This window comes from Podarcis melisellensis (assembly GCF_964234715.1).
Source record: "Podarcis melisellensis genome assembly, chromosome: 2".
NCBI lineage: Eukaryota > Metazoa > Chordata > Lepidosauria > Squamata > Lacertidae > Podarcis > Podarcis melisellensis.
The window spans coordinates 86,547,020-86,572,269 of NC_138529.1; the positions used below are offsets into that span (position 1 = coordinate 86,547,020).

Below are 25,250 nucleotides of genomic sequence, written 5' to 3' on the forward strand. Positions count from 1 at the left end.
CATGTAATGGCTTTTATGCCTGTTGTAATGCCCTGTGCTAGATGCTGTATGCTTTTTAATTGTATTTTTATTGCTTCTTTTATTTCTTGTATATTGTATTTTATTGTATTACAATTTGAATTCTGCAGAATTCAGATTGCAATGCAGTAAAATACAATACAAGAAATAAAAGAAGCAATGAGAATGCAATTAAAATCAATATGAATATTTGATGCAATGGATGTGCCATCTCCCGTCCTCAACCATAAGTCCACAGACATGCCATAGATCACCTGAATGAAGCTCACGTACTACTGGCGGTCCACAGACCATAGTCTGGGAACTCCTGCTGCAGACCATTGCTGGTTCCTGGTGGTTTGGGTGTGGCATTGGGCAAGGTGTCCTCACAGTGGGTGCTTCCTCTGTCTGAGAGAGCCTACCTCCTTCTCACTGTCACCTCCGGACCATTTCCTTGCCCTCCGCTTCCAGGCCTAGTCTACACAAGCACCCAGAGGTAGAGCAGAAAGCAAACAGAGGATGCTGCTCTGTCTCCTCACTCTGAGCACTGTTTACATGCTCAGAAAGGGCAGGCGAGAGGAGGAGCAAAGCCAGAGGTTAGCAGTAGTCATCCTGTAGGTGTGAGTTGTTTCGCAGATTCCTCGTGCATTGGCAGGTGACTACCCCTGGTGCCAGCCCTACTAAAGGCCCATGATTTTTAATGGGACTTAAAGGTAAAGGGATCCGACAATGAAGTCCAATCATGAACAACTCTGGGGTTGCAGCGCTCATCTCACTTTAAAGGCCAAGGGAGCCGGCGTTTGTCCACTTCCGCAGGCAGTTTTTTTCCGGGTCATGTGGCTAGCATGACTAAGCTGCTTCTGGCGAAACCAGAGCAGTGCACGGAAATGCCGTTTACCTTCCCACCGGAGCGGTACCTATTTATCTACTTGCACTTTGATGTGCTTTCGAACTGCCAGGTTGGCAGGAGCAGGGACCAAGCAACGGGAGCTCACCCCGCCGTGGGGATTCGAACCACCGACCTTTCAATCAGCAAGCCCAAGCGGCACAGTGGTTTAACCCACAGCGGCAGCCACTGGGACTTAGTCACATCTTAATTTTTATGGATTGTGCCTATGTGTAGTAATTCAGAGACTCTTTGGTTCTAATGTCTCTATAAACCACCCTCAGGAACAAATTGAATATGTTAGCCCATTTGGAGTGGACCTTTGGTTTGGGATCATAGGAGAGGTACAGACTTAAGTCAATGTGACTCAAGTATTCCTAATAATGCACTTGATTGCAGCTATAGTCTTTAGGATCATAGAATCATAGAATTGTACAGTTAGGTCATCTAGTCCAATCCCCACCTCCCCTACAATGCAGGAATCTCAGCTAAAGCATCTGTAGCGAATCCTCCCAATTAATACCACCCATTAATAATGCAGCGGATCTACTCCTGCTAACTGCCCCCAATTAATTATACTGCACCCACCTCAAGGTACACCAATTACATGAATTTCTACAATTTACCACAGATTGTCTAGTGGGGGACTTGTGTGAGGGAAAACTTGATGATTAGAGTCTTAGGCAGAAAATAATCAAACAAATAGGAAAAGTTTTATTAAACAACAACAAAAAGGTTTATGAAACAAAGTGGGTCAGGAAATGCGTTCCTTCAGGTAGAAGTTAACTTGTTTACTTTAATTAACTCTAAGATGTTTCAGGCTTAAATGCAACACTATAGGCACAGCTCTTCCTAAACTTCAGTTGCTGAAAATAAGTTGTTACACTTCAGGTGGTAGATGTTCAGTTTTCTGGAATAGATGGTAACATTCTCAATTCAGTTTCTGTCACTTAGATACTACAGTTAAATACTTTCAGCACCATACTGTTTCCTTCACAACTTAATACTTTGGTTCATGAGTGAGGGGCGCTTCTCCACAGTTACCCACTCAGTTACATACTCTCTTCACAATCCCACTCCTGAGGTGTTCCAAATGGTATACCTTAGAACCATTTCTCCATATTTTACTCCCTATCTCCCAACCTGAAACCTTTCTAAACATATCAAATCCTATCCCTCTTCTCAAATCCACCCCTATATCTCATCTTAAATGCAGCCCTATCTAACTCTCTCCCTCAGAAACTGCTGCTTTTATTCTGCTCCCCCTAAAGTGATGTTCCTCCCCACTCTGTGGCTAGCTGACTTTGTAGCCCATCAGTGAGAGGCTCCAGCACTCTGGTGGAGTTTCAGGGGGACTGCATCACCAGACTCTAGTCTGGCTCTGCTGCCCGTCACAGCATCTATGACAGATAGCCATCCAACCTCTGCTTAAAAACCTCCAAGGAAGGAGAGCCCACAACCTCCCAAGGGAGTCCACTGTTGAACAATCCTTACTGTCATAAAGTTCTTCCTGATGTTTATTCTTGTAACTTGTAGCCATTGGTTCAAGTGCTGCGCTCCAGAGCAGGAGAAAACAAGCTTGTTCCCTCTTCCATGTGACAGATAGATGTAAGAGGTTGCTCTTTTTATGATTTATAGAGTGGTGGTTTTCCAACTGTGTTCCAGGGTTACCTGAAAGACAACTTGCCCAATGGCACTGGAACTTCGCCTACAAAGCGTCATACTGGGGTTGGTTCCTAGGGCACATTTTCAATATGAATCAAGCACTATGCAAAGGCAATTGACTTGTGGATATCCTGAAAGTGATTGCATTTGTGATGATTGTGCAGCTCTGTTCTCCTAAAGTCTTGTGTACTTTCCCTCTGCTGTGTTTCCACATTCAGAACAACACAAACAGGGTTTGCATTCTGAGATATGTCTACTTTAGAGTCCGGGCACTGCTTTGCAGATCTGTTCCTTGCATAATTGTACAGATCCAATGATGTGAATTTGTGCAACAGAGGTTTTACCACCATGGGCTTATGTACACTTAGCTTTTGCCCTACACTTCCTAGGCAAAGGCCCACACTTTAAAGTACTGGGTCCAAGTGCCTTTTTATTTATTTTTTTGTTTTGCTCCAGTGCTTTCCCCATGAAAACCCACTCTGAATCAGAACAAATAGCAATTCAGGTTTTCCATGAATTGCTGTTTGCACCAATGAAGCGGTAAAAGAGAGAGTTTTCAAGGGGAAAGCACCAGGACCATTTTTTTTAAAGGGTCTGGACATCGTGCTTTAAAGCATAGACTAGAAACTTGGCACAATAGGAAGTCTGGATGAGCCCCATATGAGGAAGAATAAAGAATTAAGAGCCTAACATTACCACTTCCAGCTTTTTTGGGGGGGGGAGGCGGGGAAGGCAGGGAATTGCTTGCCTCTTCATTAGAGCATTTCTTTGCGGCTCTGAAATTGCAGTTGAATGGACTTTCCGAAAAGGGATGTAGCTCTGCTGGAACAGAGTCTCACCCAGAGGAAAGTGGACAAGCAGAGGAAGAAACAGATGCTGACAAGGAAACCTCAAACAATAAGGGGAGGAGAAACACAAGAAAAGCTGTCTGATCCAAAACAGTTTTCCATAGGTACAGGGTGTCTTTTTCTTCTCTGATCTGATCCACCCCCCTTCTCAACCCAGCAGCCCAGTGACAGATCTCTGAAACAAACAGACATGTTTACCATTTTAAAAGCCTACATGCTTCTCATGGTGCTGTATATTTTGTCCTTCACAAAGTCACAGTGGAAAAGCTCTGCACTGGCCAGCTGCAACGGAGGCAGAAACGTATTGGGGGTGAAATTGCCCCTGACAAAAGTGCCACTGAGATACTTTGTCCTGGGAGAGATTTATTATTATTATTATTATTATTATTACTTGATTGCTTACCTTACACATGCACACCCTGATCACTGGTACTCAGAAGAAATGGGGAAGTGATTAAAATGAGCTTAGTCAATAGCAGGTCGTAACAATTAAAGATCTTGCAATCGTGGGAGGATGGCACTCTTAGAAATATTAGAACGTGGAATATTGGATAATGCCAGTGAGACACTGTGTGAATCTGGCTGCATATGGCTCCCCAAAGGCTTCCCTCTTTCGTACCATCTGGTTCAAACCTTTGATAAAGTTCTTGTGGCAAGCTGCTCATTTCCCATACGTCTCGTAAAGATGAGTCAAAAGCTTAAATCCTATTTGGTAATTAAAATAGTAGAATTGGAAGGGACCTCAAAGGTAATCTAATCCATCCTTCCTGATGCAGGAAACCTACTCTTACATCATCCCTGGTTGGTGGACATCCAGCCTATGCCTAAAATCATCTAGTGAAGGCAAGGCCACTGTCAACCATATGGCCAAAATCTCCTTTCTTGTCACTTGAACCTTGTTGCTTCATAAGGTAGGACCCAAATCAGTTGAGGACAAATTCACTCCATCTGGAGAAGATAGAGAAGAGGCAGCTGAGAGTCCTTTGGATATTTAAACATGGCTGTTTTGTAGTAGATGGAGCAATTTCTACACAACTATCTTAAAAAACCTGAAGGATTACCACCTACCCTGTCTCTTCTCCAGGTTCAACATGCTTTCCAACTCCTTACAACTTCTCTCCTTGTAGGACTTAGTCCCTAGGTTTCTAACTATCTTTGGCACACCCCTCTGGATGCATTCCAGTTCATGGATCTCTTTCCTAGACAGCAGTGCCCACTTATGTATTGGCGACTTCATCTATACATTTGTAAATTGAAAAGAGAAACAGTAATGGATAAAGGCATTGTATTCCAGCTACTGAGATCACAAAAGTTCTAGACAAATTTGTGGAGAATCCATAGCTGTTATCAACTATGACATGGGTAGGCAAACTAAGGCCCGGGGGCCGAATCCAGCCCAATCGCCTTCTAAATCCGGCCCACGGATGGTCCAGGATCAGTGTGTTTTTACATGAGTAGAATGTGTCCTTTTATTTAAAATGCATCTCTGGGTTATTTGTAGGGTATAGGAACTTTTTCATTCCCCACCACCCAAAAAATATATACTCCGGCCACCAACAAGGTCTGAGGGACAGTGGACCAACCCCCTGCTGAAAAAGGTTGCTGACCCCTGATCTATGATATCAAAATAGAACTTAGAGACAGCCTTTATGTGAAAAATGGGCACAAATGGCAAGAGAAGGATGTTTTTTGAGCTTCCTAGAGGCATCTCTTTGGCTACATGATCCAGCAAGGAGATGGTTGTCTTGTTGTAGATAGTTTGGGGAAAACCTTTTCCTAAAAAGTCTTCCCATAATCTATATTGTTTAAAGAAAGGGTTTTGTTTTTTTAAGGGATAGTCATGGAGAACTACCAGCCTCAGAAAGTAAGCAAAATGTGTTGGGCAAGTTGGGAGGGATTATTTCCCCTTTATTTAACCCTTTCTTCACCCCCCAAGCATTATAAATCTCTTAAGCTGTTGTTATAACGACCAGTGTAGTTGTATTTAACTGAGTTGATGGGATGGAGGATTTAATGGCATGCACTCCCCAAGTGTGTTTGAACAATCAAAAGCCGTCATAAACTGGATTTTTGTTTATGTGGCATTATGGCAATGCAAGGGAAACCCACACCAAATTGTGATTTGGGATAATAAACAAGGTTCAGGAACAGCAGGAATTCTCTTGTATATCTCAAGCTGGCAGAAAGCAAACAAGTCTTGTTGTGATATCCTGCTCTGGGGTGTGGCAAAGAAAGCTACTATTCCCGCCTCTTCTGCAGCTAAAACAGAGTCAATAGCCGCCAAGACTATCCATCATAAAGCTGTTGTGAGCACCAACAGTAACTTTAAAGCAAAAGAAAGCTGCTTGCCAAGGAGACTTACCCTTATTGTGTTGCTCTTTAGAAGAAGCAAAACAACGGAAGGAATTATTTGGGGAAGATGAACTTGTGTTGACACCATTTCCAGCCTCATGGCTTGATCACAAATATTGCCCACTTCATAGCCATTGGGAGGCATTTCATTTAGCCAAAGTCGAGCACTTTTAAGTCCCATCAGTTCTTTAACGAAACTTAAAACGGGACTGGACCATGCCCACATGTTATTGACAATTATTCTTTATTGACTGACTTGCCACTGGAATATCTTTGGATTTGTTTGCTATGGTAGTCAGTGGAAGTAAGAGTTTAGGTTCAGCAGTTGATTAAAAATAATTTGTGTTCATTGTTTAAAGATAACTGTAAAAATAACCTTGCCAACAGGGTAATCTTATAGGCATGGTTCTCATGGAACACAAAGCCATGGTTTGTTTAACAACCACAATTCCCATGGACAGCCAAATAAGCCATGGCTTGTTTTGTAAAGGCTTGGTCCCCGTCCATCCCCCGATGCTCTTACTACATGCCTCTGTAGCTTACTGATTGTCTGGGATGAGGGTTGGGAGCGGCCAAGTCATGGTTATGAAAGGTTGCTGAATTTGCACAAACCACAGTTAAAACAAACAAGATTTGTAACCCAACAGCCCACTATGGCTTCAGGTCATGGTTTGTTGGCAGTACGTGAGCCATAGTTAAGACTGGATAGGGTTCAGATCATCAAACAAACCACAGTTTAGTGCTGTGTATAAAACAGGTCATTGTTATCCAGGGAATGCGGCTGTCATAGTTTTATTGCCACATTCAGTCACTATCTATCATCTATCTATCTATCATCTATCTATCTATCTATCTATCTATCTATCTATCTATCTATCTCTATCTATCTATCTATCTATCTATCTATCTATCTATAAATATAAATATGTGAACTATTAGGCTTATCTAATTTGTAATGCATTCAAATGAATATCACATAGCTTTGTTATCAAACAAAGGTGGGGTTTCCAAGCATGTGGCAAAGTATGTGGCTGGGCAATTGTATACAGCTTGGATGGGTCATAGGTTAAGAATGTAAGCAGAGCCATGTTGGATATATTGTCCAGTATCCAATTTCCCACAATGATCAACCATATGCCTTTTGGGGGATGTGGGCAATTTTTTCTCCACCAATCTAAACTGATGTATCAGCGACTTTGTATCTCCATATTTTAAGTACTGTAGCACTAACAACTCAATATATATCGAAGCTTGCTAATATAGCTTTTCCTGTTCTTCCTTCCTTCTCCAGATCTTACAAAGCCACCATTAGCACCAAAACCAAAGATTCTCAGTCATCTCGCTTCCATAGCTGCTTCCAAATTTCCTCCGTCGCTATCAAGGTCTGGCACACTTAACAATTCAAACTCTATGTCTAGAGGTCCAAAACCACCCATTGCTCCGAAGCCAAAAATCTCTGCTGACAACGATCCATCGATTCTACAGCGATCCAGTGTTCATGCCAACAATACCTTGAACAAATTTACCAATGGAAAACTGGAGGGAGAGCTTTATGAAGGAAATCAGTGCAACAACACAGAGTTCTTAGGATCAGAAGCTGATGATGAATATATAGTGATTTCTGAAGATGAATTGATTGACAAAGTTTATGACTTTGAACATGAGCAAGAATCAGCAGAGAACGAGATCTTGCACACTCCTGAGGAAGCACATGAAGAAGAGGATGGCTGTACCCACAGCAATGACATCGGTGATCTTGAAATAAATTTATTGGAGAACAATGAAACTGAACCATCTGAAATTCAAGCTCTTGGCAACGCTGAAGCCCTTGAAAAGGAGGGTGCTTCTGAGGGTGGATATGACAAAGTGGATTGTGAAACTGATGCCAACGAGAAGAAGATGAACTGTGCAGATGAGTCTAATGAAGCACTCCAAGAACCACATCTGGTAAAGGATAATAATGAGTATAATGTGGACAATAAGATTTTGAATGGAGATGAGGCTTTGAATGATGCCATATGTGAAGATATTATTTTACAGCATTTAGAGGTGCCAACATCATCTTCAGAGGATCAGTCACCAATTTGTGAGGCTCCAGGAGAGGAAGGTCTGTCTCAGGTTTTAGAAGAGGAGCAGTCTAATGCTGATGCAGAAATGGGCCCAATGGATAATGATGGGGATGAATCAGCCTCAAATATAGAAACAGAGTTTGCAGAGGATGCTTGTGCAAGCCTAAGCGACCCCCTTGCTAATGATTCTGAAGAAGTAGATACTGGATTAGAACTACATGAAGCTGGTCCTGATCCTGAAGAGACTTTGGGGGAGGCCACAAATGAAGCCGGTGCTGAAAAGGAGGAGGAACTAGACCCAGCGGATGAATGTGAAACAAACGTAGAACAGGAAGAAAATACAGATGATGGCTACCAAACCACTGAGATGAAGAGCGAGGAGGAAACATCAGAGGCAGCATGTGATACAAGGGAAGACTCCAAAGAACAAAAGGATGAAGTGGTAGACACAGAGACCATGGATGACAGCTGCCAGATCATTCCCTTTGAAAAAGAGTGCAGTGAGGATGCTCCTGACTCTTCTGAAGAAGATTTGCCATTAGAAGGGACTGAAATGAACAGTGATAACCAGCTCTTCAGCCTTCAAGAAGTTAATGAGCTTGAATCTGACTCGCAGCTGGCAGAAAGATCCAAGTCAGATGTTTTACCTGGAGATCACAGCATAAGTGAGTGTGCTTTGGAAGGTACACAATCAGATAACCAAATGCTTGCGGTGGATCACTGCAGTGTTGAAGATACTGCCCCAAGTACACCTGATGAAGGTACAGCTGAAGGTACCTGGCACTCCACAGGAGAATTGGACATTTGCCACCCCGGAAAAGCGGAAATAGACTCAGGCAGTGAATATGTGATTGATGGAACTTCAGCAGTCCCTGAAGTGGTGGTTGTTCCTGATAATGATGGAGAAATCAGCAGTGACTCCCTAGATGACCCATACGTATTGGGAGACAGCTTGCCTTCAGCAAATGAAATCCTCTGTGCTGGAAAAGAAATGGGGGAGGCTGGTGTCCAAGATAGTTCAAGTGATTTCAGAGAGGGAGGGGGAATGGACAGTGAAAACCACTTGCTCTCCATTGATCGGAAAAGCATTGTTACTAGAACAAGGTCCCTCTCCGGGAAAGTGCCTGGGTATGTGCCAGAAACAGTTCCAGAAGAAACAGGCCCAGACACTGAACTGCAGTCCTCAGCCACTGCTTCCACCATGTCTGAAGATGTAAGCCATAGCTTCTCTCTGTCAGAAGGAAAGACAATGGATATGAATAGAGCCCTACCTGCAAAGCCAAGGCGCTTTGTTTTATACCCTCGATCTTTTTCAGTAGAAGGCAGAGATATCCCTGTCTCTGTATATAGAGAAAGTGAGACCTCCATGTTGGATTACAATAGAATAAACAGAGCAGAAGACCTCTCTTTGCCTTGCGTCATTGGTTCCTCGGGTAGTTTTTCCCAGAGGAATCACCTTCCATCCAGTGGGGTCTCCACCCCGTCCTCAGTTGTGGATATTCCACCTCCCTTTGAACTTGCCTGTATCACCAAGAAGCCAATAACAAAAAGTTCGCCTTCACTTTTAATTGAGAATGACTCTCCTGATAAGTACTGCAAGAAAAAGAAGTCCTCTTTCAAGAAGTTCCTCACCTTAAAGTTCAAGAAGAAGACGGAAAATAAAGTCCATGTGGACGTTCATGTTTCTTCTTCAAGGTCCTCCTCAGAGTCTAGTTATCATGGGCCTTCCAGACTCATGGAACTCGACAGGAGGAGTTTGAGTAGCTCCCCTCAGCTGATATCACGGACCGGCAAGCTGAGGGCATCTGAGTCTCCAACTGTTCTCTTCTACAAGGACGGCAAAAGAAAAGGGACGCCCAAAACCTTTAGTAGGAGTGTGTCACGGGTGGAGTCCTTTGAGGATCGCTCCAGGCCTCCTTTCATGCCCCTTCCTTTAACTAAGCCCAGGTCTATTTCATTTCCTAATGCTGATACGTCTGACTATGAGAACATCCCAGCTATGAACTCTGATTATGAAAACATACAAATACCCCCACGAAGGCCAACCAGGGCTGGGACCTTTACTGAATTTTTTGAAGATCCTAGCAGGGCATTATCTGCCGCAAATGAGAATGACGGCTATGTGGATATGAGCAGTTTTACAGCCTTTGAGAACAACAAGCAGCAACCTACCAGCCAGGAAACTGAAAGGTATTGTAACACATATTTATGTAAGGCCTGCTAGCCTTGACCGGAGAAGCTAGGCTTCCTGTGTATTGGGAGTTGTAGGCTTATTCTCAACTTTGCTGGGCTTATCTCCCTTTTTCAGGAAATGCTCTCTATAGAAGAGTGGGAAGAATACAGTATTTTTAAAAGGCATAGTATATATTTTTAAAAGCGAGTCACTAGAAAGTTTCAGTGTCCCCTAATCTAAATGCTTGGTTCGTAGATCCCCATATATGGAAGCACTGGGAAAACCAAAGCTTGGTGTTATAAGAGTTTTATAATGGTCTTATATATATAAAATAGTTGTTCATAAATGTACCAACCAAACACATACAAATATGTAAAGCACATGTCTGAAACCCACAAAAAAGTCCTGAAACCATTTTCTCTCTCCCAAAATGACCTCAAATATTTCTCTCCACTGTCTCTTTCCTGCCTTAAGAGCACATTTAAGATATGCATAGGGTGTGAGCCTGTGACCTGTGATCTGGATTTAGGAATTGAGTAGTTATCATAACAAAAGAGTGGCCAGGGTGCCCAGGTAATCCAATCAGGTAACCTGGCAGACAGGAAGAAACAACACACCCAGATTTCCGCCCCTTCTCTGATGTATTAAGGGGGTGGTCTGGGGCTACACCCCTTCTGTGATGTGTGTATGATGTTTCTCGAGGTGGTCATGGACTCCTGGGTGGGTCATTTAAAATATCTATATAAGGGTTTGTGCACATGGTTTGGGGTCCCGCCTCCTCTCCTGTGGGGGGGGGGGGGACACCCTGTTGCAACAGCTTTAGTAAAGATCAGGCTTACTAGCTCCTTTGCTTCTCAATATTCTCTGGTTGGTCTCTGTTATTTTCTCCTACCGATAGAGAACCTACAAAAGGACTCTATATGGGCTCTTGGGTACCCCATAAGGGAAAAGGAGCAGTTTCCCCCCTCATAACAATAACAAGCCCATGCAAACTGATGTAAATATTGTCAGAACCTGTGTACACCTCCCCCCCCCTTTGTGCTGGATGATCTACTTTTTTTCTCATAACACTTCCTTTAAGGAACTTCTTAACTTCTACAGAGATAGATTGAATCTTGCTTGTTTTTATTCTGGATAATGTGTCTGCATGCTTGTTTGATTTAGATGCTGTCATTTCAGTGGGGCTTGTGGCTCATCCATTACCTGCCTCCTTAGCTCCCACACTGCATTCTACATTACCTGCTTTTATGTCACTCCTTATTCTTGTCTGCTCCTGTAAGGGTCAGTTTCAAAAGTTAAAGGATTAATCTGTAGACTTCCCCCAAACTCAGCCATTACAAACTACGTGAAGTTCGCTGTTTTTACCAAAGTCTGTCATGATCAATGTTTGTGAGAGTTTTCGAATCAATTGAAAAACACATCCAAAGCTGTGAGATCTGAGACATCAGTGAGGCTTTTTTCTTTCTGATCATTTGGAGAGGGGGGGACCCCTATCTTGATCTAACCTTTAATTTCACTAGTTTTCTCTTATCAAAGCAAAGATTTCTTTTGCTTTGACATTCCATCTTAACAATCCCTCGCAGGTTTATAACTCAGAGGAAACACCAGCCAACTTGAAAGCAAATCTGTCCCCATACCAGTCAAGGCAGAAAAAGAGGAAAGGACAACTGTGTGGGAAAGAAGCATCTATTTCCTTAGCTATTATGGGCTATCCAAACTCATCATTATATTTGGTGGCAGTCAAGGCAATCAGCCAGTGACACATGCACACACATTTCTATAAAAAAAAAGAATGGGATTTTCACTTTATTTACCATTTGTTGTACATCGCCCATAATCTTGGGTCAGAGCTTCAGTTAGCAGCTGAACTATGCACAGCTAAACTAGAACGCTTTAATACTCTGACATAATAAAGCTAGAAAGGGGAACTGGTGATCCTTAAGGCCGGTGCTTTCTTTCTAGAAAAATAGGTGCTGGTACTCACCGTGAAGGGACGCGGGTGGTGCTGTGGGTTAAACTACAGAGCCTAGGACTTGCTGATCAGAAGGTTGGCGGTTCAAATCCCTGTGACGGGATGAGCTCCCGTTGTTCGGTCCCTCTCCTGCCAACCTAGCAGTTTGAAAGCACATCAAAGTGCAAGTAGATAAATAGGTACTGCTCCAGTCATGCTGGCCACGTGACCCGAAAGCTGTATGCCGGCTCCCTCGGCCAATAAAGCGAGATGAGCGCCGCAACCCCAGAGTCAGTCACGACTGGACCTAATGGTGAGGGGTCCCCTTTACCCTTTACCTTACTCACCGTGAAGTTGTTACAGTAAATGCCACTTTTTTTAACAGTAACAAAAAGAGGTGCCAGTACTGCGTGCCCTTGAGTGCCCCCTGAGAAAAACCACTGCTTGATGTGTTGTTGGACTCCAACTCCCATCAACCCCCGCCAGCATGGTAAATAATTAGGGATGGTGGGAGTTGTAGTCTAGCAGCATCTGGAGGACCAGTTTCCACATCCATGTAACATCAAGGATCCTATATCCTTTTAAACGTGTTTGTGGAAAGGGGGTTATTGTTTTGTTCTTGCCCTTGTTTTTATTATGCATCCTGTGGTTTTTTTCTTGTATTTTTTTGCTGTGAACCACCCTGAGATTTTCAGATGAAGGGCAGTATACAAATTCAATAAATAAATAAGTACTAATAGAAGACATCATGCACATGTAGTTTATCCTTGGATGTGGGTGAAAACTGTCTTGCCTTCAAGAGCTAAATTCAAATCCTGAATTTTTTTACATAGATTTTAACATGTTTTTCTGGGGACATGACCAAAGAAAAATCTTAAGAATCATACTAGTTAGATTCACTTGTCAATGGATGCGCCATTCTGTTTTTTCATTACTGTATTATCAGCCTGGTAGCCTTGGTTGGGCAGCAGTATATTGACACAGAAATACATTCATATCTGATCACAGACACATGGCTTTATAGGTGTTTATCTCTGGCACTTTCGGTGGTTGCATCTGGACTGAGAAAACTGATATCTCTTATTGTTGTTGTTGTCAAGTGAAGTACAATTTCAGAGTGTTCCTTGCGGATAAAAGTTTAAAATATTGAACAACGCAAATGGCTGTGACACATTTATAAACTTCCCATGGAAGCATGGGTCTGTTAAGGGGAAGCCAATCAAAACTGGTTCAGGAAGTTTCAGCACAGTATTCAAGGCTGCTTCTATGTATGCAGTATTCTGGGGGAAAATGACAACTGCTTTTGATTTTTTTTTTAAATAAAAAAGACTTAACAGATGAAACCAGTGCTGTTTTTTTCTTGGAGGATGCAGGGGTACGCATACCCCTAAACATTTTGTGAATCTAAGTTTGGCCTCATTGAGGGGCAGTATTTCAGTATGAGTAGGAAAATGAGAGTACCCCTAAACATTTTTATTTTTTTTAGAAAAAAAGCACTGGGTGAAACCACCCATTTTGTAATAGGAATACAATGATTTCCTCTATGGTTCTGGAAAACCCAGCTTCAATTAAAGCATTGTGGGTTGGGTCCAGACTTAGTCATGCTTAGAGTAGACCCACTGAAATCAATGAGGAAGGGCTATGTCTCAGCAGTAGGCCATCTGCCTCATACATAGAAGATCCCAGGTTGAGCCCCCAGCTTCTGCAGGTAGGGCTGGGATAGAACCCTGCTCAAAACCCTTAAGAGTGGTTGACAGTCAGTGTAGGCCAGTGATGGCCAAACTTGGCCCTCCAGCTGTTTTGGAGCTACAATTCCCATCATCCCTGACCACTGGTCCTGTTAGCAAGGGATGATGGGAGTTGTAGTCCCAAAACAGCACTTTATATTACCGGGTTGCAAACCGTAGAACATTATGTAATGCTGCAGTGTGGAACTGGTGGCCCTCCAGATGTTGCTGGAATACAACTCCCATCTTCCCACATTTTCTTTCACTCTTCCAGATATATCCAGTTTTGTATGCAATTATGCCTATTATTGAAAGAAATTTTGTACTCTGCTTTTGTACATTGTTTTCACTTCTACACACACTTTCTTTAATATAATTCTCCAGTAGGGTGAGTCAGTATTATAATTGGGAAATGAAGACTAAGAGAGAGAGGTTTGTCTAAGATCAACCAGCGAGTTCATACTAGAGACAGAATGTGATCTGGGGACTTCCTGATTGGCACCTCAGTCTCTTACCTGCCTCTGTACTGCACCAGCTTTAGTCCTCATTATGATGGTTTTTCTGTACTGTATTGAGTTTCATGAATAGAATTCAAAAAAACACTATCATATTACAACACCATTTAGATGCCTCGGAAGCCCCAGTGTTTGCAGGGGTTTATTACAACTGGCCAGAGAGAAGACTTTGGTTTTTAATTTCTTTTCTTCAGAAAAGAAAGGGGAAATAAAGGCCTTTGTGCGGGTGGGTGTGGTATATCTTGGCTAATATTTTTTAATTAGATTCCGTCAAATTGATAGCGAAAGAACTCGGTAATGAAAGCATGCAAGAGATAATCTTTCCTTTCAATTACTGACGTGGGGCTTAGTAACTGGAACATTGTCCCCTGAAGGGCAGTTACCAGCGTTACCCAAAATTTAGCCAACTAGCATTAATAATTAAAATATAATTTGGTAATGCAGCATTAGAAATGCCGTTAAGGTTGTTCTTTCCGTGAAAAGTAGTTAGTCATGTCGTGTGGAGAAGGCCTATGGGCCCCGCAGTGATGAATTTTCTGCTGCGTGATGTGGCCTAGCAGCATATTGCCTCTCACCTCTTGTTTTTGGAGTATCATTCTAGACTTTATATTTTCCCAATGTTTTGGGAAATCCCAACATTTTGGGAAGCAATGTGTTCAGAAAGGAAGACAAATACCTCTGTTGTAATGGCCTCCCCGTGAGTAACCTGACTCACTGTCGGGAATTTCAGAAGAGAGGGTCTTCAGGTAGCGCTTGCCTCAAATCCTGGCCAGCTGCTGCCAGTTTGGGCAGACAACACTGAGCTAGATGGAGCATTTGTTAGATTTAGTACAAGGTCATTTCCTTCTATTCCTTGCACAGGCAGCTCTTGGCTCTTTCCAGTGGCAAGGTGTGGTGGTGATGGATGAAGGTTTTTGTCCATTGTCTTTGAAAAGTCACACAGTCTTGTATGGCTTATAGTCTGTGCATGTGGAACCTGAACAAAATGTTGCAATGTAGAATTTTCCTGTTCAGGTTATTTTATCCCTCCGGATTTTCTGCCCTGCCCCCAGCAGTCTGCATTCTGCATCTACTGAGCATGCATCCTGGTGCTATTTGGGGGCCGGGTTCCCACCTACGTATTCCCCCCCAGAAAATATTGCTTGTACTTCTGTAAACCTTGGAGTCCCCCCCCCCACCTGCTGATATCTCCTCATTCTCCATGGATGGTGTTGTTTTGGATACATCAGAAACTCTGACCTCTGGACATTAGAACTATGGGAGTGACTCCTATGTTTCAAAACAAAACACAACGCTTTGTGGGATCTATAACGCTAGTTAGCACTGAATTCCCAATAGTCTGGTGCAGGGGGTGAGATAGTTCTTCTGTGGGTAAAGGTGTAAGTGTATTGAATAAGAGATCAGAATTCTGGGGATGATGAGGCCGTTCCAAATATTAGGTAGATGAGAGCGCTGGGCAGTTTTAACAAGATGAAAACTGCACTGCTTTAACGTTTTCAAATAGCCAATTGTGTTTATGGCTCCTATTATACAGTTGTCAGCACAATCAGAGATGATTGTCAGCTGTCACTAGAAGCTAATTGGTTTCAAAGTAAAAAAAAAGGTGAAATTCAGGACTTGTAATTATTCTGCAAGGGACTACAGTAATTCGCAGCAATGGCAATCATTGCGATCAAAGTTAAACAAACTGACTGAAAGCTGTTGTCTGTATCCCACTTTTCAAGAAGCTCAGACATGGGTCTTACACTCCCCTTTATAACCTCACAACCCTGTGAGGTAGGTTTAGGCTAAGAAACATCCACAGGCCCCTGACCATCATGGCTGAGTGAAGGCTAGAGCCTCAGTCTCCCAGGTCTCAGTCCAATGCTCTAACCACTGTGCCAGATGTGCTGTCTACGTTTCCAAGCACAATTCAAAGTGTTGGTGCTGACCTTTAAAGCCCTTAACAGCCTTGGCCCAGTATACCCAAAGGAGCGTCTCCACCCCCATCGTTCAGCCCGGACACTGAGGTCCAGCGCCGAGGGCCTTCTGGCAGTTCCCTCACTGCGAAAAGTGGGGTCACAGGGAAACAGGCAGAGGGCCTTCTCGGTAGTGGCGCCCATCCTGTGGAAAGCCCTCCCATCAGATGTCAAGGAAATAAACTACTTTCTGACATTTAGAAGACATCTGAAGGCAGCCCTGTTTAGGGAAGTTTTTAATGTGAGACATTTTAATGCATTTTTAATCTTTGTTGGGAGCCGCCCAGAGTGGCTGGGGAGACCCAGCCAGATGGATGGGGTACAACTAATAAATTATTATTATTATTATTATTATTATTATTATTATTATTATTATTAAATGCTTCGTAACTCACATAATGTATAACAAACACACGAAAAGGTGCAAATGGTGGACTAATTCAAATGTTTGCCCTACTCACTTGACCCAATGACATTAATGGGCAGATCTCATTGGGATTCATTCATTTCAGTGGGTCTACTCTTGAGCAGAACTATACATTTCCCTATCTTTCCCACCAGGCTCCTTAACTACCTAGAGGTGTGGAGCAGATGATGCATAAAAACATGGGGCCCAGATTGATACCCTCTTTCTAGCAGCACAAGGGGGTTTCACCTATGAGCACATTGTAGGTGCACTTTTCAAGCTTTCGTGAAAGAGCTTTCTGATGCATGTCACTCTTGCCTTTCCTTAGGTCTGAGCTTTACATTCCATAGCTCAGTACTATCTATTTGTGACTGCAAATCTGTCTTACTATTATCTTGGCAACACTTCTTTTAATTGGTATTTTATTTTGTTGGTTTTTATTGTTGTTTTATTGTCTGTTTATTATGGTTAGCCACCCTGAGAGCTCAAATGGGCCATGTAGTGGAATGGAAATTGAGTTAATAGAAGCAGAGAATGAATATATTACATTTCCCCTTGACAATGCAGTATCTGATGCATGTTGCTGTAGGATCTCGCCTGCCCTGGCTGTACAGCTCTGTTAAGTCCTGGTCTGCATGCTATGGTTGTTTCCGCACTAGCCCTTTCCTTTGAAATCGGATTCCTAAGTTTCTTCACTTTTTGAAAAACTTCATTCATTAAGTGTTTACAGAGCATTCTGATGATGTCGTCCTTCCATTGCATTCAAATGGTTTTCTGTGCTGTCCTCCTTTGGTTTTTAATATCTGAATTGTGGCAAAAGGAGGGGCAGTTATACTTCATTGCAGCACCGTCCTGTCTAGTGTAGATAAGCAAAACACTACTGAGGTTTTTAAGGGCTCCTGCACGTTTGATTAAACATTCCCTGTTTACAGATTCAACCTCTGTATAAAGGTAAAGGTAAAGGTACCCCTGCCCGTACGGGCCAGTCTTGACAGACTCTGGGGTTGTGCGCCCATCTCACTTAAGAGGCCAGGGGCCAGCGCTGTCCGGAGACACTTCCGGGTCACATGGCCAGCGTGACATCGCTGCTCTGGCGAGCCAGAGCTGCACACGGAAATGCCGTTTACCTTCCCGCTGGTAAGCGGTCCCTATTTATCTACTTGCACCCGGAGGTGCTTTTGAACTGCTAGGTTGGCAGGCGCTGGGACCGAGCAGCGGGAGCGCACCCCGCCGCAGGGATTCGAACCGCCGACCTTTCGATCAGCAAGTCCTAGGCGCTGAGGCTTTAACCCACAGTGCCACCTGTGTCCCTCAACCTCTGTATAGCCTCTGTTAATTGCCCCACTGTCTGTTACTGTTTCTGGAAAAAGAGGTGACTTTAATTAATAGTTTCCTTACATCACTTAGGTCCCCCCCCCACTGTAATAAAGGAATAGCATTATTTTGCTATAAAAAATGACATAAAAATAAAAGAGAAAAGTTCCCACCTGGAAGTCCTAAAGAGGTTAGTCAAGAAGTAATTAATAGGCCATTCATTGCTAATCCCCTACCTAAGCTTATCAGAAAGCAATAAAACAGGTTGAACCTACAAGAAAAAAATTTGCTGGGAATTTTTGCTGGCTGCAACTTACTGTTGAGCAGACATTACTGAGGGGTTTTGGCAGTGGGACAAAGGGCACTCTCGGATAATATAGTGGTCTTTTATGTGCTGTGTGGAACCTCTGGTTTAATTCCACTTCCAGCTGGTTTTGGAAAAAATAATGCACCACAAAAGGTCTGTAGAGAGCCAGTGTGGTGTAGTGGTTAAAAACAGTGGATTCATAATCTGGGGAACCGGGTTTGTGTCCCCGCTCCTCCACATGCAGCTGCTGGGTGACCTTGGGCCAGTCACACTTCTCTGAAGTCTCTCAGCCTCACTCACCTCACAGAGTGTTTGTTGTGGGGGAGGAAGGGAAAGGAGAATGTTAGCTGCTTTGAGACTCCTTCGGGTTGTGATAAAGTGGGATATCAAATCCAAACTCTTCTTCTTCTCTTCTTCTGTAGTGTGGAAGAAACCTGCCTAAGGGCAGAAATATGCATGACACTGGCCAAGGGTCTGTTGCCAAGAATGGTATCCTCTTTCACCCCCTCCTGTATCATAATGAGATAATGGTCTGGTGTGCTTTCCTCTCCCCCACTGCACACCATTGCCTACAACTAATAAGGACAGGAAATGCACAGGTTGTGGTGGTTGTCAGCTTCTGGGTGGAGTGCTCCATGTTACAGAAGAGTGAGAGACAATTTGACGCGGATATGCCATTTTCAGCACCTTCCCCATGTTGAATATTAAGATATAGATTTGCACTAAGAGTGATCATTTGGAGTGTGCTGCAGCAGGGCTGTGTCTTATCAGCTCTTTGGCTGTAAAGGAGACACATTTGGCTTGTGGTGGGGGGATAGAAGTACAGTAAGTAGGTGCCATGGCAGATGGTTATAAAAGAATACATGGTGTACAGAAAATAGACAGAGAGACGCCGTCCCACCCGCACCCCCCAGCACATCATACTAGAATTTGGACTCATCCCATTAAAGTAGATGGGGATTTAGGACAAATTTGTACAAATTTGCTCTTGCGAATTACAAGACTTTAAAAGGGGGCTGCACAAATTAATGAAGGAAAAGATTGTGATGGATTTTTAGGGTCAAATGCATTCTACATCCAAATATCAAAGGCTGGGACACAAGAATGGGAGAGTGCTGCTATTGCCTACATATTTTAACTGTGGACTTCCCAGATGTTTCTGGTCAGCCAGTGTGGAAGCAGAAAGCTGGACTAGATGCCTCTTAGGTTGGATCCACAGGGTTCCTCTTATAACTAGACCAGAAGGCAGCCTGCCAGGATTGCCTAGCAAGGCCGAGTGCCAGCGTGGGAATTGTTGGCTGAATTCCTCCCTTTCAAGCTGATTTCCTGGCTGAGGGCATTTGCTGTCAGCTTGCCACTTGAAACGTCAGGCTGGGGCATAAAACATGAGCCAATTTATCCAGGAGTAAGTACAATTTAGGCAGAAAGCATTCTTGGAGCAAAATATCTCGCCCAGTGTTTATCCTGTGATCATAAGGAACGTTGCAAGGGAAGCCTACCTTATAAAATCAGGAAACCGAAGACTGGAAGATGAACAACATTGTTGAATTATAGAGTTGGAAGGGATGTGTCAGGACTTTTTTTCAGCTGGAACTGACAGAACTTAGTTTCCTCACATCTCAGGTAGGCGCCATTGACATTATAAGAGAACAAGGGAGGAGTTCATGGTGAGTCCCAGCACTTCTTTTTCTAGAAAAATACCACTGAATGTTGTGCTGGTTAATTCGGTTTGGTTGAATAATGGATACTGGATGTGGTAGAAGAAAAGTAATATTCCCTGAATGCCTGGATCCAGGTTTGGAGTAAGTACTCATTGGTGAGAGATTTAAAATCCCAGCAGAGATTTAAAATCGTGAAACATGCAGCAAAGTAAAGCATGGAAATATAGGCTGTTAGGCTTTTAAAAAATCTCCTTCTAAGTTGCTTCTAAGTTCCTCACTTCCCTTAGCATAGAAAAAGACCACATGTTTGGTAAGTTAAAAATGGTTTACTTACAAATGCTTCAAAGGCAGGACACAGTAGGGTGTGTTGAATTTTTCAACTTTCAGGTTTCAAAAATGAGGGGTGCTAAATGTTGTAACACAACTTATAATAACAGTAATAATAATTTTATTTTTTATATACCATCCATCTGACTGGGTTGCCCCAGCCACTCTGGGCAGCTCCAAAAACAAAATATTAAAAACACAACAAAACATCAACTATTAAAAACTTAACCGTACAGGGCTGTTTTCAGATGTATTCCTTATGCCATATAGTTATTTATCTGTTTGACATATGATGGGAGGGCATTCCACAGTACTTGGGAATACAAAATATATTTTGAATAAATTAATATAATTTTGTCTTACTTGGTAGGTAAAATGTGTGTAAAATTGCATAGAAATAATTAAAAATGATTGCCAAGTACATGCAGTTATATTATATATTCTTATTCTTAATATTTAGCATCACCTGACGTTTTCAGAAGGTAAAATTAAATTTTCTTGGTTTTCCAAAAGCAGTTTATGTGCTTCTTCATCAAACATAGATTTACCAAGCTAAATGTTGTCCAATCACAAAATAATAGCAGATTTGAATTTCTCACACCCAAAGTACAGTGGTACCTTGGGTTACATACGCTTCAGGTTGCATATGATTCAGGTTACAGACTCCGCTAACCCAGAAATACTACTTCAGGTTAAGAACTTTGCTTCAGGATAAGAACAAAAATCGGGCTCCTTTGGCACGGCGGTAGCAGGAGGCCCAATTAGCGAAAGTGGTGCTTCAGGTTAAGAACAGTTTCAGGTTAAGTACGGTAAGAGTTTCTAAGTAATTTGCTTGGACTTCCTTGCTGGTAGGGTTCACATGGTGGAAGTGAGAGAACAAAGTGGTAATCCTTCCTCCCAAGGTGCTAAGCCTGACTGGACATCTTACCCTATAATCTTAACCCCCTCATGCAGTAGTTTCTTAAAAGTTTAGCACTATGTCTATATGTATGTGCATTCACGGGATTACATCAGCTAAATTGTAACTCCATCACCATTATTGGTATACTGGCAGTAATAATCAGAGACATGTCTGTGTCGATTCCTCTTTACCAGGTAATACCTAAGGTAGCATGATGTGCTAGTAACAATTAGTTGTGTACGTGATGCTGTTCCTTTATCACAACCAGTGGTATCCAAGCAAAACACTGACGTATACAACAGCAACTGTAACTACTAGAGCATATTATCGCTTATTCCTTCCTGGTGCCATTAGTAACACTGACTGTATACTACCTTGGCTATAATATTGAGTGCAAAAATTGTTACAGATAGGAAAGGAGTTCATCAGCCTGCAAAACTAGTCCGGTATTGCCTGTAATGAGAAGAAGAATGAGAATATGGCCAGCGTATGTTCACATTAGAAATCACCAACTCCTCTTCTATCCTGCATAGGAATGCATTATCTTCTCTATATGCTGTTTGCCGACTCTTATTGCAAAGATTTATTGGATGAGGCATGGTGCATTACCACTCTGAGGCAGCCCGTGAATCTTCTTTTCCTTGCTACTTAATGATACACAGTGCCTATATCCCATAGCATTAAAAATGCAATTGCTTTTGGGTGTTGTAGTTGCAGTTGTTACAAATCTAATTCAATAGTTTATGGTCTGTTGTTCAATCCGACACAGTTATTTATAGCATACAGTCCACTTTTAATTATCCTGCAAGAACTGTGCTTTGATGGGACCCATGGGGGTTTAATGTAAAGCCCCTTAATATTGGCTTTTCACTGGCACGCAACAATTAATTTTATCTTAATGGACCAATTAGAGTTAATGGATGGGAGAATGTATTTAAGAGGCACGGTCTGCTTTGCCAGGACCCCTCTTAAAGAGCCAATAAAAGGACCCTTTCGCTTGGGTAATTGGTCGGATTAATTAGGGGGGTATCTCTTCAAAGGCCTAAAGTAAGCACAATTAGACCTATCACCACCAAACACCTTTCCATGATCTACAGGCCACAAGCTGAACTTCTATCAGCTTGGACTGGGTTTGTCACTGGGGCATCACCATACTGTAGGACATAATCAAAGCAACAGCATATTGCAAGAATAGTTCCTTCTTGCATCTTTGTTTCCTTTGCTCTCTCTAGTGGAGACCTTTGCTCTCTCTAGTGGAGACCGTCTACCAATGCAGGAAGTACTTAGATTCCCATAACTAGGCCTCAGTAGCTTTCTTGAAGCTCAGTTCACTTTGCGCCATGCCATTTCCAGATGCTCCAATTTTCCCTCTTTAACAGGGACAGACCCTGTTCAAGGAGTGGTGCCTGTTCCTGGTAAAGCACTCTTCCAGTTTTGTCCTTATTTTCCTTTTGAGGAAATAGTGAAGCCAGTGCTGGACAGGCCATTGCAGAGAAGAGCTTGAAGCAATGTGTCATGAAAAGGATGAGGCAATGATACTTGGTGCTAGTACAGGTGAATTTCCTCAGCCTCTCTGCCAGTGGCTATTCTGCCATTGGACATCGCTTTCAGATACACTGTACAAAATATTGGTTCTTCACCATGGAGTCAAATAAATGGAGTGATGGGCTCAGAAAATGTGTACTGGGAGATAGCTTCCTATTCTTTGGCACGTTTTGCATTAGTACATGGTAGGTTATTTGATCTGTGCTGTAGGTAGCAATGCACCACACTTTGACTTGTTATCACATTTCCAAAGTACAAACATTTTCCAACTATGAACATATAAAACTGTGAGACTGTTTGCCCACCTGGATCAATATTGTCTATCTGTTAAGATTGGCTGTGGTTCAAGTGGAAGGCTTTCCCAGCTCTGTACTCATGTTTTCAAGTTATGGCTGGGAAATCTGTGGCCTTACAGATGTTGGATTCCAGCTCTTATCATTCCTGACTATTTGTTGGCCATGTTGACTGTGGCTCATGGAAGCTGGAGTCCAACAACACCTTTGAAGGCCACAGATTCCCCACCCCTGCTTTTAAGTGGAGATCCCAGCGGTTCCACCTGAGCCTTTAAGCATGTGCTGTACCACTGGGTAGTGTCCTCTCGTGAATTCCGCAAATCAAAAAGCCAACTTGTTCTCTCCTGTACTTGTTTAGGCCACTGTGGAAATTTGTTCCTTGTCGTGAGGAATTCCATGGAAACAATGGACTAGGAAACTGGCAAGAAATTCAAAATAAAATGTAAAGAACCTTGATTCAAGTTTCATGATTAAGTCATGTTGCCAAACACAAATAAAGTAAAAGTAATACTTTGGCTTTGAAATTAAAGAAAAGGGAACCCGAGAAGGAAAATCTAGACAAATTAGGACCATGCTTACAGTCCTGGTTCTACAATACATACAGTGTTACCAGTCCATATGAGAGTTTTTGGTCTTCCTTTGTTCACTCCTGGGTTATGAGTTCAGCAATAACTCAAAGTAAGCTTATAGTCAGAAAATGGAATGCTAGAACAATCTATTTTAAATAAATAAAGACTATATTTAGTCTTTGAGAGTTAAAATCATTGGCAGAATTATATCTATTGAATATCAGTTCTCATTCTTAATATTGCTACTTCTTGTTGTTTCTTTGCTGCCTCTTATGGTACCACATGAGTAGTATAGAATTTCATTGTTCTATAAATCACCTTAAAAGTCAATCAATTTATCACAAAACATGTGAAATCATTGTATGTGAAATTCTGCTGAAGAGGAAACAGCAAACCTATTAACAAGGCACACCCTCCACACGCCATGTCACACCAGTGCAATGCTATTGGCTTCAGTAGGCTGATGCCTTTGTAACTGATCTGTGAATTGCTCTCTTTCATTCTATGTTTTTTTCCTATTATGAATAGCCAGCTCTTGATTGTTGTGTTGGCCCATAACAGCCTGGAAAATCTGGAAATAATCTTAGCAAAACAATTGTCCTTTTTATACTCTCCATCCAATTGGTCTGCAAATTTATATCAACAAGTTGTTCGCCCCCTGCCAGGGAAAATTCCATGTTTTGTTCCACCCAGTATATGAATTGTATTATTCTTTGTGTGGAATTCCCCGTTATGAAGACAGCCGAGGTCACTGAATGGCTGCAAGCTACACTTTAAGAATAAATCCAGCGGGTCAGAAACGAGCAAATACAGTGTAAAACCAGGTGGGGTTTTTTAGGGGGGGGGGGATCCACATCTAAAACCTTTAAAAAATGCTTAAAATATTTCTGTACCATCTTCATCACTGCAGATTCCAAGTGCAAAAACCTAACACAGTACAATAAAATACTAACAGTGACAACCATAATAAAAGACAGCAGAATTACAGGGCAGACTGAGGGATTATGCAATGCCTGGGTAAATAGAAATATCTTAACCCAGTACTGAAAAGAGCAAAAAGCAGATGCCAGCTAGGCAAGTGTCTTTCAAAGCCGGAATGGTGCTGCCACTGAGAAGGCCCTCCTCTTTGTGATTCCATAACACTAAGGAAGGCAGTTGGAGTAGGACTGCAGCAGAAGATCTTAAGACACAGGCAGGCAAGTATAGGGAGAGACGCTCCTTCAGGTAGAAATAATACAGATAAGAAAGATTCTGGTTCTATGCAGAGTTTACTGGGAGTACTTCAGCTCTCTCACTGCCAGGAGAAGAGCCAGCAGTAAATCACATGGAATAAATGAAGTCAAGTCTTCATTAGCAAAAACAGGATCTGCATATGAGTGCCAGGCCTAATGAGCACAGCAACTCTTCTTCGGTAGGTCTTGCCCCTATGAGGCAGTTGCGGAGAAGGCCTTTCCACATCTGCCTAAGTCTTCTCCTCCCCAGGGCCTTTCCTAAGCAATCTGAGACTGCACTTCCGTAAAGCTAACTTCTCCTCCACCCTTTTCATACCTCTTCTGGATCTGTGAGACCAGTGGGGAGGGGAGCTTGTGGACTTCCCTCACTCCACTCTCCTACTTCCATTTCTGCTTCTGCTTCTAGACTTCTCTCCGCCACAGAGGGCCACGTTACCTCTTCAGTTTCTGACATGTTCTCCTCCCAATCATCTGTCTCTTTTCCCTCCAACCACTCTTTGCCATCCTACCACCAATCTCGGGGCTCTGAGCCTTATTCCCTTGAAGGTTCCCTG

At 42.6% G+C, this 25,250-nt stretch overlaps 1 protein-coding gene across 5 annotated transcripts in view; it reads left to right on the forward strand.

The window, feature by feature from the left end:
* Positions 1-25,250, forward strand: part of FGD5 (FYVE, RhoGEF and PH domain containing 5) — a 134,414-nt gene that overhangs the window by 8,754 nt on the left and 100,410 nt on the right. For all 5 annotated transcript variants that reach the window (XR_014165821.1, XM_081901304.1, XM_081901305.1 and 2 more), the window contains exon 2: positions 7,040-10,007. Coding sequence is in view for 4 of the 5 variants with exons in the window: in XM_081901304.1 (XP_081757430.1) it covers positions 7,040-10,007 (2,968 nt within the window). In the remaining variant the exon portion in view is untranslated. The remainder of the gene's footprint in view (positions 1-7,039; positions 10,008-25,250) is intronic.